Source organism: Oncorhynchus nerka, linkage group LG23 (assembly GCF_034236695.1).
Source record: "Oncorhynchus nerka isolate Pitt River linkage group LG23, Oner_Uvic_2.0, whole genome shotgun sequence".
Lineage (NCBI taxonomy): Eukaryota > Metazoa > Chordata > Actinopteri > Salmoniformes > Salmonidae > Oncorhynchus > Oncorhynchus nerka.
In genome coordinates, this window is record NC_088418.1 from 2,544,379 (window position 1) to 2,563,773 (window position 19,395).

Genomic DNA, 19,395 nt, shown 5'->3' on the forward strand with positions numbered 1-19,395 from the left:
TCTGTTGGCTAGAGAGAAGGTACCAATACTTCCTGAAGGAACTGTAGTCTACCCACACTGTCTCTGTTGGCTAGAGAGAAGGTACCAATACTTCCTGAAGGAACTGTAGTCTACCCACACGGTCTCTGTTGGCTAGAGAGAACGTACCAATACTTCCTGAAGGAACTGTAGTCTACCCACACTGTCTCTGTTGGCTAGAGAGAACGTACCAATACTTCCTGAAGGAACTGTAGTCTACCCACACTGTCTCTGTTGGCTAGAGAGAACGTACCAATACTTCCTGAAGGAACTGTAGTCTACCTACCAACACTGTCTCTGTTGGCTAGAGAGAACGTACCAATACTTCATGAAGGAACTGTAGTCTACCCACACTGTCTGTGTTGGCTAGAGAGAACGTACCAATACTTCCTGAAGGAACTGTAGTCTACCCACACTGTCTGTGTTGGCTAGAGAGAAGGTACCAATACTTCCTGAAGGAACTGTAGTCTACCCACACTGTCTCTGTTGGCTAGAGAGAACGTACCAATACTTCCTGAAGGAACTGTAGTCTACCTACCCACACTGTCTCTGTTGGCTAGAGAGAACGTACCAATACTTCCTGAAGGAACTGTAGTCTACCCACACTGTCTCTGTTGGCTAGAGAGAACGTACCAATACTTCCTGAAGGAACTGTAGTCTACCCACACTGTCTCTGTTGGCTAGAGAGAACGTACCAATACTTCCTGAAGGAACTGTAGTCTACCCACACTGTCTCTGTTGGCTAGAGAGAACGTACCAATACTTCCTGAAGGAACTGTAGTCTACCCACACTGTCTCTGTTGGCTAGAGAGAACGTACCAATACTTCCTGAAGGAACTGTAGTCTACCCACCCACACTGTCTCTGTTGGCTAGAGAGAACGTACCAATACTTCCTGAAGGAACTGTAGTCTACCCACACGGTCTCTGTTGGCTAGAGAGAACGTACCAATACTTCCTGAAGGAACTGTAGTTTACCCACACTGTCTCTGTTGGCTAGAGAGAACGTACCAATACTTCCTGAAGGAACTGTAGTCTACCCACACTGTCTCTGTTGGCTAGAGAGAACGTACCAATACTTCCTGAAGGAACTGTAGTCTACCTACCCACACTGTCTCTGTTGGCTAGAGAGAACGTACCAATACTTCCTGAAGGAACTGTAGTCTACCCACACTGTCTCTGTTGTCTAGAGAGAACGTACCAATACTTCCTGAAGGAACTGTAGTCTACCCACACGGTCTCTGTTGGCTAGAGAGAACGTACCAATACTTCCTGAAGGAACTGTAGTCTACCCACACGGTCTCTGTTGGCTAGAGAGAACGTACCAATACTTCCTGAAGGAACTGTAGTCTACCCACACGGTCTCTGTTGGCTAGAGAGAACGTACCAATACTTCCTGAAGGAACTGTAGTTTACCCACACGGTCTGTGTTGGCTAGAGAGAACGTACCAATACTTCCTGAAGGAACTGTAGTCTACCCACACTGTCTCTGTTGGCTAGAGAGAACGTACCAATACTTCCTGAAGGAACTGTAGTCTACCCACACTGTCTCTGTTGGCTAGAGAGAACATACCAATACTTCCTGAAGGAACTGTAGTCTACCTACCCACACTGTCTCTGTTGGCTAGAGAGAACGTACCAATACTTCCTGAAGGAACTGTAGTCTACCCACACTGTCTCTGTTGGCTAGAGAGAATGTACCAATACTTCCTGAAGGAACTGTAGTCTACCCACACTGTCTCTGTTGGCTAGAGAGAACGTACCAATACTTCCTGAAGGAACTGTAGTCTACCCACACTGTCTCTGTTGGCTAGAGAGAACGTACCAATACTTCCTGAAGGAACTGTAGTCTACCTACCCACACTGTCTCTGTTGGCTAGAGAGAACGTACCAATACTTCCTGAAGGAACTGTAGTCTACCTACCCACACTGTCTCTGTTGGCTAGAGAGAACGTACCAATACTTCCTGAAGGAACTGTAGTCTACCTACCAACACTGTCTCTGTTGGCTAGAGAGAACGTACCAATACTTCCTGAAGGAACTGTAGTCTACCCACACTGTCTCTGTTGGCTAGAGAGAACGTACCAATACTTCCTGAAGGAACTGTAGTCTACCCACCCACACTGTCTCTGTTGGCTAGAGAGAAGGTACCAATACTTCCTGAAGGAACTGTAGTCTACCCACCCACACTGTCTCTGTTGGCTAGAGAGAAGGTACCAATACTTCCTGAAGGAACTGTAGTCTACCCACACTGTCTCTGTTGGCTAGAGAGAACGTACCAATACTTCCTGAAGGAACTGTAGTCTACCCACCCACACTGTCTCTGTTGGCTAGAGAGAACGTACCAATACTTCCTGAAGGAACTGTAGTCTACCCACACTGTCTCTGTTGTCTAGAGAGAACGTACCAATACTTCCTGAAGGAACTGTAGTCTACCCACACTGTCTCTGTTGGCTAGAGAGAACGTACCAATACTTCCTGAAGGAACTGTAGTCTACCCACACTGTCTCTGTTGGCTAGAGAGAACGTACCAATACTTCCTGAAGGAACTGTAGTCTACCCACACTGTCTCTGTTGGCTAGAGAGAACGTACCAATACTTCCTGAAGGAACTGTAGTCTACCCACACTGTCTCTGTTGGCTAGAGAGAACGTACCAATACTTCCTGAAGGAACTGTAGTCTACCCACACTGTCTCTGTTGTCTAGAGAGAACGTACCAATACTTCCTGAAGGAACTGTAGTCTACCTACCAACACTGTCTATGTTGGCTAGAGAGAACGTACCAATACTTCCTGAAGGAACTGTAGTCTACCCACACTGTCTCTGTTGGCTAGAGAGAACGTACCAATACTTCCTGAAGGAACTGTAGTCTACCCACACTGTCTCTGTTGGCTAGAGAGAACGTACCAATACTTCCTGAAGGAACTGTAGTCTACCCACACTGTCTCTGTTGGCTAGAGAGAACGTACCAATACTTCCTGAAGGAACTGTAGTCTACCCACACTGTCTCTGTTGGCTAGAGAGAACGTACCAATACTTCCTGAAGGAACTGTAGTCTACCCACACTGTCTCTGTTGGCTAGAGAGAACGTACCAATACTTCCTGAAGGAACTGTAGTCTACCTACCCACACTGTCTCTGTTGGCTAGAGAGAACGTACCAATACTTCCTGAAGGAACTGTAGTCTACCTACCCACACTGTCTCTGTTGGCTAGAGAGAACGTACCAATACTTCCTGAAGGAACTGTAGTCTACCCACACTGTCTCTGTTGGCTAGAGAGAACGTACCAATACTTCCTGAAGGAACTGTAGTCTACCCACCCACACTGTCTCTGTTGGCTAGAGAGAACGTACCAATACTTCCTGAAGGAACTGTAGTCTACCCACACTGTCTGTTGGCTAGAGAGAACGTACCAATACTTCCTGAAGGAACTGTAGTCTACCCACCCACACTGTCTCTGTTGGCTAGAGAGAACGTACCGATACTTCCTGAGGGAACTGTAGTCTACCCACACTGTCTGTTGGCTAGAGAGAACGTACCAATACTTCCTGAGGGAACTGTAGTCTACCCACACTGTCTCTGTTGGCTAGAGAGAACGTACCAATACTTCCTGAAGGAACTGTAGTCTACCCACACGGTCTCTGTTGGCTAGAGAGAACGTACCAATACTTCCTGAAGGAACTGTAGTCTACCTACCAACACTGTCTCTGTTGGCTAGAGAGAACGTACCAATACTTCCTGAAGGAACTGTAGTCTACCCACACTGTCTCTGTTGGCTAGAGAGAACGTACCGATACTTCCTGAAGGAACTGTAGTCTACCCACACTGTCTCTGTTGGCTAGAGAGAACGTACCAATACTTCCTGAAGGAACTGTAGTCTACCCACACTGTCTCTGTTGGCTAGAGAGAAGGTACCAATACTTCCTGAAGGAACTGTAGTCTACCCACACTGTCTCTGTTGGCTAGAGAGAACAAACCAAGACCAGAGTAGAGAACATTCATTATTAACGGAAAACATTTGAGATGGAATCCCATTTTAACTTGTATTTTTTATTCGGTACATTGGAATGCAAATTATTTACTTAAAAATCATACAATGTGATTTTCTGGATTTTTGTTTTAGATTCCGTCTCTCACAGTTGAAGTGTACTTGTGATAAAAAATTACAGACCTCTACATGCTTTGTAAGTAGGAAACCCTGCAGAATCGGCAGTGTATCAAATACTTGTTCTCCCCACTGTATGTGTTTCTGTTCACTACGTCATCACAGCCTTGTATCTGCAACAAATCAATATGATGAAAAAACTTCTATTGTTTATATGCAAATGTTTTAATATGCTCATGGAATAACTGTCGCCGATTGGCTGGAAACCTGAATATGAATGGTGTGGGTGTGGCTTCCTGAATAAATGTTACATAACAAATGTTTTAATATGCTCATGGAATAACTGTCGCCGATTGGCTGGAAACCTGAATATGAATGGTGTGGGTGTGGCTTCCTGAATAAATGTTACATAACAAATGTTTTAATATGCTCATGGAATAACTGTCGCCGATTGGCTGGAAACCTGAATATGAATGGTGTGGGTGTGGCTTCCTGAATAAATGTTAATAACAAATGTTTTAATATGCTCATGGAATAACTGTCGATTGGCTGGAAACCAAATGTTTTAATAAATGCTCAAATGTTTTAATATGGAATAACTGTCGCCGATTGGCTGGAAACCTGAATATGAATGGTGTGGGTGTGGCTTCCTGAATAAATGTTACATAACAAATGTTTTAATATGCTCATGGAATAACTGTCGCCGATTGGCTGGAAACCTGGGTGTGACATAAAGATGTTCTGAATATGAATGGGTGTGGCTTCCTGAATAAATGTTACATAACAAAGGGCCTCCTTCTCTTTCATCATTCAGGCTGTGGAGCACGTGGGACTTAAAGCCAGTGAGAGAGATCACCTTCCCCAAGTCGAACAAGCCTATCATCAGCCTGACGTATTCATGTGACGGTCACCACCTCTACACAGCTAACAGCGAGGGGACGGTCATGGCCTGGTGTAGGAGAGACCAGCAGAGGATGAAACTGCCCATGTTCTACAGTTTCCTCTCTAGCTACGCTGCCAGCTGACAGACTAGGGCCTTGAACGACTACACTACCCACAATCCTCCTGAGAGACATGATTACAATACCCATAGTCCTTTTCTGACGCATGGCCCCAGACTACCCTGAGAGACCGCATGAGGGACAGAACTACAATACCCACAGTCCTCTACTCTTATGGCAGCCCCCCAGACCTGCTGGCATGTTGAGTCAGAACTACAATACCCATAGTTATCTTCGGACACATTGCTCCAGACTACCCTGGGACAAAACTACAATAACCACAGTTCTCCAGGCGGACAGAACAGCCTGAACCTCTCCATGAGCAGTCAGTCCCCTTCTCTGCCCGGAGGCAGACATGTCAACATGCTGCAGACGACCAATCGAAGCCCTCAGCTCAGACCCTAAGACCCACCTCCTGTAATCTACAGCCATTTCCGTGCGAGCAGACGAGCGGCTGTTAACATGAAGCTAAGATATGATATTAAAGAGATCTAGATATACATTTTATTTGCTTTTGGAATGTTTTGGTTTTGTTGTCATGGTAATAATGTTCCTTCCTTCTGAAATGTGTTGCTTGATTGGTTGTTTGGACTGTCCTGGTGAGCTGCTGCTACATAACATCTGACCAATCCCAAGTCAGACCAGAAGGCTGAAGGCCCCGCCTCTGCTAGTGTCTGACCAATCCAAAGCCAGAGCAGAGGGTTGAAGACCCGCCCCGTCTCTCCTCGACGGCCAACGCATGTGTCTCTCTGCATGAGTCACCTGACTGACGGCTCTTATTCCTGAGAGACCAGGACAAGCTGCAGTTACAGGGTCACACTGCATATCTGTCACCTACCTGGAGATGACCCTGCATGGTCCTGTGGGGACTGAGATACCCTTCCTGTCCACTCTGAACTCTAGACTACGTAAACCAGCGAGGGGGATCTGGGATGACGTGGATTGTGTTGCCTGTAATGTCCTGGTCTGTGCCCTAAAGGCCTCTTCTTGCATGCTGGAATTAAGGAGACTGCGATGGATGGGTGCAGGTGCGTGTGGGTGTGTGTGTGATAGCTTGAAAGAACTAACTACATTGTGTTCCTGCATTGTATCAATCCTGTTTCCTGCCTTGTATCAATCCTGTTTCCTGCCTTGTATCAATCCTGTTTCCTGCCTTGTATCAATCCTGTTTCTTGTGTCGTTTTGTTTTTGCATTGGCTTCCTTAAAGTGTTATTTCTTATTATCAATGAAAGCTGAGAATGATTTGCTGTTGAGTTTTGTCCTTGTGTTTACTGGTCTGAAACGGCTCCCTCTCCAATGCACTACAACCATCAACTGATTCTTTCAGCCATCAACTGATTCTTTCAGCCATCAACTGATTCTTACAGCCATCAACTGATTCTTTCAGCCATCAACTGATTCTTACAACCATCAACTGATTCTTTCAGCCATCAACTGATTCTTTCAGCCATCAACTGATTCTTTCAGCCATCAACTGATTCTTTCAGCCATCAACTGATTCTTTCAGCCATCAACTGATTCTTTCAGCCATCAACTGATTCTTTCAGCCATCAACTGATTCTTACAACCATCAACTGATTCTTTCAGCCATCAACTGTGTCGTACAGCCATCAACTGCGTCGTACAGAGAGAGAGAGAGAACAGTGTAGTCTGTCCTCTGAGCTCTCCTCTCCTCTCACAGTCCTGTTAAAGTAGTGGCTTGATCCAGACAGCGGTGTAGTCTGTCCTCTGAGCTCTCCTCTCTCAGTCCTGTTAAAGTAGTGGCTTGATCCAGACAGCAGTGTAGTCTGTCCCCTGATCTCTCCTCTAGTCCCCCACTCTAGCTCCTGCTGCCAGGATTACAGACCTCTGGGGAGCTGCTGCAACATCCCAGGAGACATCAAAACACCCTGGTAATTAGCAATTAATTGAATGAGTGTATATCTCCACTACTACACAATCAGAGAGAGGAGAGGCACGAGAGGGAGGGAGAGAAGCACGAGAGGGAGGGAGAGAAGCACGAGAGGGAGGGAGAGAGGCACGAGAGGGAGGGAGGGAGAGAGGCACGAGAGGGAGGGAGAGAGGCACGAGAGGGAGAGGCCGAGAGGGAGGGAGCGAGGCACGAGAGGGATGGAGGGAGGGAGAGAGGCACGAGAGGGAGGGAGGCACGAGAGGGAGGGAGGGAGAGAGGCAGGGAGGGAGGGAGAGGGGCACGAGGGAGGGAGAGGGGCACGAGAGGGAGGGAGAGAGGCACGAGAGGGAGAGAGAGAGGCACGAGAGGGAGAGAGAGAGGCACGAGAGGGAGAGAGAGAGGCACGCGAGGGAGAGAGAGAGAGGCACGCGAGGGGAGAGAGAGAGGCACGAGAGGGAGAGAGAGAGGCACGAGAGGGAGAGAGAGAGGCAATTTCATTAAACCCCCCACCCCCTTTAATAAAGGAATATCCACTGTGCACTGATGTTAGAGATGTTAGTTCTGTTTGTTGTGCCAGGACTTCTGGGGTTTTCCACCCCTCCTCTCCCAGCAGACCGGCAGGGGGGTTGAGGACAGACAGTTAATGCAACAGGGAGATGCCACCAGATTGTTGATTATCAGCACCCTCCCTCTATATGACACTTGGGACAGGGCCCACCTCCACCTGGCCAGTCTTGACACCACTGCCTGTGGCAGCCCCTCCCAGTTCTTCCTGACCCACCTCTCCAAGCCCAGGTACACCCCCAACATTTTAAACCCTTCACAACCCCACTGCAAACGCCATCCCCCCATGCCCCACATAACAGAGCTTTGGTCTTGCCTCAGTTTACATTAGCTGACGAAGCTCCTTGTACACCTTCAGACTAGCCTCTAGTTCATATCCCTGACCATCACAGAAACATTATCTGCATACACCGACACTGCCATGCCTGTCACCACACTCATGCCTGTCACCACACCCATGCCTGTCACCACACCCATGCCTGTCACCACACCCATGCCTGTCACCACACTCATGCCTGTCACCACACCCATGCCTGTCACCACACTCATGCCTGTCACCACACTCATGCCTGTCACCACACCCATGCCTGTCACCACACTCATGCCTGTCACCACACCCATGCCTGTCACCACACCCATGCCTGTCACCACACCCATGCCTGTCACCACACCCATGCCTGTCACCACACTCATGCCTGTCACCACACTCATGCCTGTCACCACACTCATGCCTGTCACCACACCCATGCCTGTCACCACACCCATGCCTGTCACCACACCCATGCCTGTCACCACACTCATGCCTGTCACCACACTCATGCCTGTCACCACACCCATGCCTGTCACCACACCCATGCCTGTCACCACACCCATGCCTGTCACCACACCCATGCCTGTCACCACACTCATGCCTGTCACCACACTCATGCCTGTCACCACACTCATGCCTGTCACCACACCCATGCCTGTCCAGCACACTCCCTGCCATCTCTTGCGTAGCAGGCCCAAAAAAGCTCAATGGCTAGTGTATATAACTGCCCTGATAGAGGGCATCCTTCTCTAATGCCCCATCTCACCCAGACTGGCCTACTGAGCCCCCCCTCCCACCTTGACCATACATGACGCCCCAACATACATCTTCACACAGGTCAACAACCTTTCCCCAAACCCAAACATCACATTAAACAGATACTCATGGTCCACTCTATCAAAAGCCAACTCTTGGACTAAATAGACCAGTCCAGAGTTAACATTAGAAACTCTTGATAATCACATTTTATTGGTCACATACACATATTTAGCAGATGTTATTGGTCACATACACATATTTAACAGATGTTATTGGTCCATATTTAACAGATGTTATTGGTCCATACACATATTTAGCAGATGTTATTGGTCCATATTTAGCAGATGTTATTGGTCCATACACATATTTAACAGATGTTATTGGTCCATATTTATCAGATGTTATTGGTCCATATTTAACAGATGTTATTGGTCCATATTTAACAGATGTTATTGGTCCATACACATATTTAGCAGATGTTATTGGTCCATATTTAACAGATGTTATTGGTCCATACACATATTTATCAGATGTTATTGGTCCATATTTAACTGATGTTATTGGTCCATATTTAACAGATGTTATTGGTCCATATTTAACAGATGTTATTGGTCCATATTTAACAGATGTTATTGGTCCATATTTAACAGATGTTATTGGTCCATATTTAACAGATGTTATTGGTCCATATTTAACAGATGTTATTGGTCCATATTTATCAGATGTTATTGGTCCATACACATATTTAACAGATGTTATTGGTCCATATTTAACAGATGTTATTGGTCCATATTTATCAGATGTTATTGGTCCATACACATATTTAGCAGATGTTATTGGTCCATACACATATTTATCAGATGTTATTGGTCCATATTTAACAGATGTTATTGGTCCATATTTAACAGATGTTATTGGTCCATATTTAACAGATGTTATTGGTCCATATTTATCAGATGTTATTGGTCCATACACATATTTAACAGATGTTATTGGTCCATATTTAACAGATGTTATTGGTCCATATTTAACAGATGTTATTGGTCCATATTTAACAGATGTTATTGGTCCATACACATATTTAACAGATGTTATTGGTCCATATTTAGCAGATGTTATTGGTCCATACACATATTTAGCAGATGTTATTGGTCCATATTTAACAGATGTTATTGGTCCATATTTAACAGATGTTATTGGTCCATATTTAACAGATGTTATTGGTCCATATTTAACAGATGTTATTGGTCCATATTTAACAGATGTTATTGGTCCATACACATATTTAACAGATGTTATTGGTCCATACACATATTTATCAGATGTTATTGGTCCATATTTAACAGATGTTATTGGTCCATATTTAACAGATGTTATTGGTCCATATTTAACAGATGTTATTGGTCCATATTTAACAGATGTTATTGGTCCATATTTAACAGATGTTATTGGTCCATACACATATTTAGCAGATGTTATTGGTCCATATTTAGCAGATGTTATTGGTCCATATTTAACAGATGTTATTGGTCCATATTTAACAGATGTTATTGGTCCATATTTAGCAGATGTTATTGGTCCATATTTAACAGATGTTATTGGTCCATATTTAACAGATGTTATTGGTCCATATTTAACAGATGTTATTGGTCCATACACATATTTAACAGATGTTATTGGTCCATACACATATTTAACAGATGTTATTGGTCCATACACATATTTATCAGATGTTATTGGTCCATATTTAACAGATGTTATTGGTCCATATTTAACAGATGTTATTGGTCCATACACATATTTAACAGATGTTATTGGTCCATATTTATCAGATGTTATTGGTCCATATTTATCAGATGTTATTGGTCCATCCATATTTATCAGATGTTATTGGTCCATATTTATCAGATGTTATTGGTCCATACACATATTTAACAGATGTTATTGGTCCATATTTAACAGATGTTATTGGTCCATATTTAACAGATGTTATTGGTCCATCCATATTTAACAGATGTTATTGGTCCATATTTAACAGATGTTATTGGTCCATATTTATCAGATGTTATTGGTCCATACACATATTTAGCAGATGTTATTGGTCCATATTTAACAGATGTTATTGGTCCATATTTAGCAGATGTTATTGGTCCATATTTAACAGATGTTATTGGTCCATATTTAACAGATGTTATTGGTCCATATTTAACAGATGTTATTGGTCCATACACATATTTAACAGATGTTATTGGTCCATATTTAACAGATGTTATTGGTCCATATTTAACAGATGTTATTGGTCCATATTTAACAGATGTTATTGGTCCATATTTAGCAGATGTTATTGGTCCATATTTAACAGATGTTATTGGTCCATCACATATTTAGCAGATGTTATTGGTCCATATTTAACAGATGTTATTGGTCCATATTTAACAGATGTTATTGGTCCATATTTAGCAGATGTTATTGGTCCATATTTAGCAGATGTTATTGGTCCATATTTAACATATGTTATTGGTCCATATTTAACAGATGTTATTGGTCCATATTTAACAGATGTTATTGGTCCATACACATATTTAACATATGTTATTGGTCCATATTTAACAGATGTTATTGGTCCAACAGATGTTATTGGTCCATATTTAGCAGATGTTATTGGTCCATATTTAACAGATGTTATTGGTCCATATTTAACAGATGTTATTGGTCCATACACATATTTAACAGATGTTATTGGTCCATATTTAACAGATGTTATTGGTCCATATTTAACAGATGTTATTGGTCCATATTTAACAGATGTTATTGGTCCATATTTAACAGATGTTATTGGTCCATACACATATTTACAGATGTTATTGGTCCATATTTAACAGATGTTATTGGTCCATATTTAACAGATGTTATTGGTCCATATTTAACAGATGTTATTGGTCCATATTTAACAGATGTTATTGGTCCATATTTAGCAGATGTTATTGGTCCATACACATAGCAGATGTTATTGGTTCATACACATATTTAACAGATGTTATTGGTCCATACACATATTTAACAGATGTTATTGGTCCATATTTAACAGATGTTATTGGTCCATATTTAACAGATGTTATTGGTCCATACACATATTTAGCAGATGTTATTGGTCCATATTTATCAGATGTTATTGGTCCATATTTAACAGATGTTATTGGTCCATATTTAACAGATGTTATTGGTCCATATTTAACAGATGTTATTGGTCCATATTTAACAGATATTATTGGTCCATATTTAACAGATGTTATTGGTCCATACACATATTTAGCAGATGTTATTGGTCCATATTTAGCAGATGTTATTGGTCCATATTTAACAGATGTTATTGGTCCATATTTAGCAGATGTTATTGGTCCATATTTAACAGATGTTATTGGTCCATATTTAACAGATGTTATTGGTCCATATTTAACAGATGTTATTGGTCCATACACATATTTAACAGATGTTATTGGTCCATACACATATTTAACAGATGTTATTGGTCCATACACATATTTATCAGATGTTATTGGTCCATATTTAACAGATGTTATTGGTCCATACACATATTTAACAGATGTTATTGGTCCACATATTTAGCAGATGTTATTGGTCCATATTTATCAGATGTTATTGGTCCATATTTAACAGATGTTATTGGTCCATATTTAACAGATGTTATTGGTCCATATTTAACAGATGTTATTGGTCCATATTTAACAGATGTTATTGGTCCATATTTAACAGATGTTATTGGTCCATACACATATTTAGCAGATGTTATTGGTCCATATTTAGTAGATGTTATTGGTCCATATTTAACAGATGTTATTGGTCCATATTTAACAGATGTTATTGGTCCATATTTACAGATGTTATTGGTCCATATTTAACAGATGTTATTGGTCCATATTTAACAGATGTTATTGGTCCATATTTAACAGATGTTATTGGTCCATACACATATTTAACAGATGTTATTGGTCCATATTTAACAGATGTTATTGGTCCATATTTAACAGATGTTATTGGTCCATACACATATTTAACAGATGTTATTGGTCCATACACATATTTATCAGATGTTATTGGTCCATATTTAACAGATGTTATTGGTCCATATTTAACAGATGTTATTGGTCCATCACATATTTAACAGATGTTATTGGTCCATATTTAACAGATGTTATTGGTCCATATTTATCAGATGTTATTGGTCCATACACATATTTATCAGATGTTATTGGTCCATATTTATCAGATGTTATTGGTCCATACACATATTTAACAGATGTTATTGGTCCATATTTAGCAGATGTTATTGGTCCATATTTAACAGATGTTATTGGTCCATACACATATTTAACAGATGTTATTGGTCCATATTTAGCAGATGTTATTGGTCCATATTTATCAGATGTTATTGGTCCATACACATATTTAGCAGATGTTATTGGTCCATATTTAACAGATGTTATTGGTCCATATTTAACAGATGTTATTGGTCCATATTTAACAGATGTTATTGGTCCATATTTAACAGATGTTATTGGTCCATATTTAACAGATGTTATTGGTCCATACACATATTTAACAGATGTTATTGGTCCATATTTAACAGATGTTATTGGTCCATATTTAACAGATGTTATTGGTCCATATTTAACAGATGTTATTGGTCCATATTTAGCAGATGTTATTGGTCCATATTTAACAGATGTTATTGGTCCATACACATATTTAGCAGATGTTATTGGTCCATATTTAACAGATGTTATTGGTCCATATTTAACAGATGTTATTGGTCCATATTTAACAGATGTTATTGGTCCATATTTAGCAGATGTTATTGGTCCATATTTAGCAGATGTTATTGGTCCATATTTAACAGATGTTATTGGTCCATATTTAACAGATGTTATTGGTCCATATTTAACAGATGTTATTGGTCCATACACATATTTAACAGATGTTATTGGTCCATATTTAACAGATGTTATTGGTCCATATTTAGCAGATGTTATTGGTCCATATTTAGCAGATGTTATTGGTCCATATTTAACAGATGTTATTGGTCCATATTTAACAGATGTTATTGGTCCATACACATATTTAACAGATGTTATTGGTCCATATTTAACAGATGTTATTGGTCCATATTTAACAGATGTTATTGGTCCATATTTAACAGATGTTATTGGTCCATATTTAACAGATGTTATTGGTCCATACACATATTTACAGATGTTATTGGTCCATATTTAACAGATGTTATTGGTCCATATTTAACAGATGTTATTGGTCCATATTTAACAGATGTTATTGGTCCATATTTAACAGATGTTATTGGTCCATATTTAGCAGATGTTATTTCCATACACATAGCAGATGTTATTGGTTCATACACATATTTAACAGATGTTATTGGTCCATACACATATTTAACAGATGTTATTGGTCCATATTTAACAGATGTTATTGGTCCATATTTAACAGATGTTATTGGTCCATACACATATTTAACAGATGTTATTGGTCCATATTTATCAGATGTTATTGGTCCATATTTAACAGATGTTATTGGTCCATATTTAACAGATGTTATTGGTCCATATTTAACAGATGTTATTGGTCCATATTTAACAGATATTATTGGTCCATATTTAACAGATGTTATTGGTCCATACACATATTTAGCAGATGTTATTGGTCCATATTTAGCAGATGTTATTGGTCCATATTTAACAGATGTTATTGGTCCATATTTAGCAGATGTTATTGGTCCATATTTAACAGATGTTATTGGTCCATATTTAACAGATGTTATTGGTCCATATTTAACAGATGTTATTGGTCCATACACATATTTAACAGATGTTATTGGTCCATACACATATTTAACAGATGTTATTGGTCCATACACATATTTATCAGATGTTATTGGTCCATATTTAACAGATGTTATTGGTCCATACACATATTTAACAGATGTTATTGGTCCATACACATATTTAGCAGATGTTATTGGTCCATATTTATCAGATGTTATTGGTCCATATTTAACAGATGTTATTGGTCCATATTTAACAGATGTTATTGGTCCATATTTAACAGATGTTATTGGTCCATATTTAACAGATGTTATTGGTCCATATTTAACAGATGTTATTGGTCCATACACATATTTAGCAGATGTTATTGGTCCATATTTAGCAGATGTTATTGGTCCATATTTAACAGATGTTATTGGTCCATATTTAACAGATGTTATTGGTCCATATTTAGCAGATGTTATTGGTCCATATTTAACAGATGTTATTGGTCCATATTTAACAGATGTTATTGGTCCATATTTAACAGATGTTATTGGTCCATACACATATTTAACAGATGTTATTGGTCCATATTTAACAGATGTTATTGGTCCATATTTAACAGATGTTATTGGTCCATACACATATTTAACAGATGTTATTGGTCCATACACATATTTATCAGATGTTATTGGTCCATATTTAACAGATGTTATTGGTCCATATTTAACAGATGTTATTGGTCCATACACATATTTAACAGATGTTATTGGTCCATATTTATCAGATGTTATTGGTCCATATTTATCAGATGTTATTGGTCCATACACATATTTATCAGATGTTATTGGTCCATATTTATCAGATGTTATTGGTCCATACACATATTTAACAGATGTTATTGGTCCATATTTAGCAGATGTTATTGGTCCATATTTAACAGATGTTATTGGTCCATACACATATTTAACAGATGTTATTGGTCCATATTTAGCAGATGTTATTGGTCCATATTTATCAGATGTTATTGGTCCATACACATATTTAGCAGATGTTATTGGTCCATATTTAACAGATGTTATTGGTCCATATTTAGCAGATGTTATTGGTCCATATTTAACAGATGTTATTGGTCCATATTTAACAGATGTTATTGGTCCATATTTAACAGATGTTATTGGTCCATACACATATTTAACAGATGTTATTGGTCCATATTTAACAGATGTTATTGGTCCATATTTAACAGATGTTATTGGTCCATATTTAACAGATGTTATTGGTCCATATTTAGCAGATGTTATTGGTCCATATTTAACAGATGTTATTGGTCCATACACATATTTAGCAGATGTTATTGGTCCATATTTAACAGATGTTATTGGTCCATATTTAACAGATGTTATTGGTCCATATTTAACAGATGTTATTGGTCCATATTTAGCAGATGTTATTGGTCCATATTTAGCAGATGTTATTGGTCCATATTTAACAGATGTTATTGGTCCATATTTAACAGATGTTATTGGTCCATATTTAACAGATGTTATTGGTCCATACACATATTTAACAGATGTTATTGGTCCATATTTAACAGATGTTATTGGTCCATATTTAGCAGATGTTATTGGTCCATATTTAGCAGATGTTATTGGTCCATATTTAACAGATGTTATTGGTCCATATTTAACAGATGTTATTGGTCCATACACATATTTAACAGATGTTATTGGTCCATATTTAACAGATGTTATTGGTCCATATTTAACAGATGTTATTGGTCCATATTTAACAGATGTTATTGGTCCATATTTAACAGATGTTATTGGTCCATACACATATTTACAGATGTTATTGGTCCATATTTAACAGATGTTATTGGTCCATATTTAACAGATGTTATTGGTCCATATTTAACAGATGTTATTGGTCCATATTTAACAGATGTTATTGGTCCATATTTAGCAGATGTTATTGGTCCATACACATAGCAGATGTTATTGGTTCATACACATATTTAACAGATGTTATTGGTCCATACACATATTTAACAGATGTTATTGGTCCATATTTAACAGATGTTATTGGTCCATATTTAACAGATGTTATTGGTCCATACACATATTTAGCAGATGTTATTGGTCCATATTTAACAGATGTTATTGGTCCATATTTAACAGATGTTATTGGTCCATACACATATTTATCAGATGTTATTGGTCCATATTTAACAGATGTTATTGGTCCATATTTAACAGATGTTATTGGTCCATATTTAACAGATGTTATTGGTCCATATTTATCAGATGTTATTGGTCCATACACATATTTAACAGATGTTATTGGTCCATATTTAACAGATGTTATTGGTCCATATTTATCAGATGTTATTGGTCCATATTTAACAGATGTTATTGGTCCATACACATATTTAACAGATGTTATTGGTCCATACACATATTTAACAGATGTTATTGGTCCATATTTAGCAGATGTTATTGGTCCATACACATATTTAGCAGATGTTATTGGTCCATATTTAACAGATGTTATTGGTCCATATTTAACAGATGTTATTGGTCCATATTTAACAGATGTTATTGGTCCATATTTAACAGATGTTATTGGTCCATATTTAACAGATGTTATTGGTCCATACACATATTTAACAGATGTTATTGGTCCATATTTAACAGATGTTATTGGTCCATACACATATTTAACAGATGTTATTGGTCCATACACATATTTATCAGATGTTATTGGTCCATATTTAGCAGATGTTATTGGTCCATATTTAGCAGATGTTATTGGTCCATATTTAACAGATGTTATTGGTCCATATTTAGCAGATGTTATTGGTCCATATTTAACAGATGTTATTGGTCCATATTTAACAGATGTTATTGGTCCATATTTAACAGATGTTATTGGTCCATATTTAACAGATGTTATTGGTCCATATTTAACAGATGTTATTGGTCCATATTTAACAGATGTTATTGGTCCATATTTAACAGATGTTATTGGTCACATATTTAACAGATGTTATTGGTCCATATTTAGCAGATGTTATTGGTCCATACACATATTTAGCAGATGTTATTGGTCCATATTTAACAGATGTTATTGGTCCATATTTAACAGATGTTATTGGTCCATATTTAACAGATGTTATTGGTCCATATTTAACAGATGTTATTGGTCCATACACATATTTAACAGATGTTATTGGTCCATACACATATTTATCAGATGTTATTGGTCCATATTTAACAGATGTTATTGGTCCATATTTAACAGATGTTATTGGTCCATATTTAACAGATGTTATTGGTCCATATTTAACAGATGTTATTGGTCCATATTTAACAGATGTTATTGGTCCATACACATATTTAGCAGATGTTATTGGTCCATATTTAGCAGATGTTATTGGTCCATATTTAACAGATGTTATTGGTCCATATTTAACAGATGTTATTGGTCCATATTTAGCAGATGTTATTGGTCCATATTTAACAGATGTTATTGGTCCATATTTAACAGATGTTATTGGTCCATATTTAACAGATGTTATTGGTCCATACACATATTTAACAGATGTGATTGGTCCATACACATATTTAACAGATGTGATTGGTCCATACACATATTTAACAGATGTTATTGGTCCATATTTAACAGATGTTATTGGTCCATACACATATTTAGCAGATGTTATTGGTCCATATTTAACAGATGTTATTGGTCCATACACATATTTATCAGATGTTATTGGTCCATACACATATTTAACAGATGTTATTGGTCCATATTTAGCAGATGTTATTGGTCCATATTTAACAGATGTTATTGGTCCATATTTAACAGATGTTATTGGTCCATACACATATTTAACAGATGTTATTGGTCCATATTTATCAGATGTTATTGGTCCATATTTATCAGATGTTATTGGTCCATACACATATTTATCAGATGTTATTGGTCCATATTTATCAGATGTTATTGGTCCATACACATATTTAACAGATGTTATTGGTCCATATTTAGCAGATGTTATTGGTCCATATTTAACAGATGTTATTGGTCCATACACATATTTAACAGATGTTATTGGTCCATATTTAGCAGATGTTATTGGTCCATATTTATCAGATGTTATTGGTCCAAACACATATTTAGCAGATGTTATTGGTCCATATTTAACAGATGTTATTGGTCCATATTTAGCAGATGTTATTGGTCCATATTTAACAGATGTTATTGGTCCATATTTAACAGATGTTATTGGTCCATATTTAACAGATGTTATTGGTCCATATTTAACAGATGTTATTGGTCCATATTTAACAGATGTTATTGGTCCATATTTAACAGATGTTATTGGTCCATATTTAGCAGATGTTATTGGTCCATATTTAACAGATGTTATTGGTCCATACACATATTTAGCAGATGTTATTGGTCCATATTTAACAGATGTTATTGGTCCATATTTAACAGATGTTATTGGTCCATATTTAGCAGATGTTATTGGTCCATATTTAACAGATGTTATTGGTCCATATTTAACAGATGTTATTGGTCCATATTTAACAGATGTTATTGGTCCATACACATATTTAACAGATGTTATTGGTCCATATTTAACAGATGTTATTGGTCCATATTTAGCAGATGTTATTGGTCCATATTTAGCAGATGTTATTGGTCCATATTTAACAGATGTTATTGGTCCATATTTAACAGATGTTATTGGTCCATATTTAACAGATGTTATTGGTCCATATTTAACAGATGTTATTGGTCCATATTTAACAGATGTTATTGGTCCATATTTAACAGATGTTATTGGTCCATACACATATTTACAGATGTTATTGGTCCATATTTAACAGATGT

The 19,395-nt window shown here is 38.3% G+C and overlaps 2 protein-coding genes across 3 annotated transcripts in view; both read left to right on the plus strand.

The window, feature by feature from the left end:
• lyst (lysosomal trafficking regulator) overlaps positions 1–6,365 on the plus strand; it is a 280,835-nt gene extending 274,470 nt beyond the window's left edge. Inside the window, 1 exon segment of the mRNA XM_065008440.1 lies at positions 4,936–6,365. Within this exon segment, the coding sequence (XP_064864512.1) occupies positions 4,936–5,146 (211 nt within the window). The 3' untranslated portion in view covers positions 5,147–6,365.
• A 94-nt stretch (positions 6,366–6,459) lies between these two features.
• LOC115125227 (guanine nucleotide-binding protein G(I)/G(S)/G(O) subunit gamma-4) overlaps positions 6,460–19,395 on the plus strand; it is a 40,228-nt gene continuing 27,292 nt past the window's right edge. For both annotated transcript variants that reach the window (XM_065007775.1, XM_065007776.1), the window contains exon 1: positions 6,460–7,015. The gene's annotated coding sequence lies outside the window, so the exon portion shown is untranslated. The remainder of the gene's footprint in view (positions 7,016–19,395) is intronic.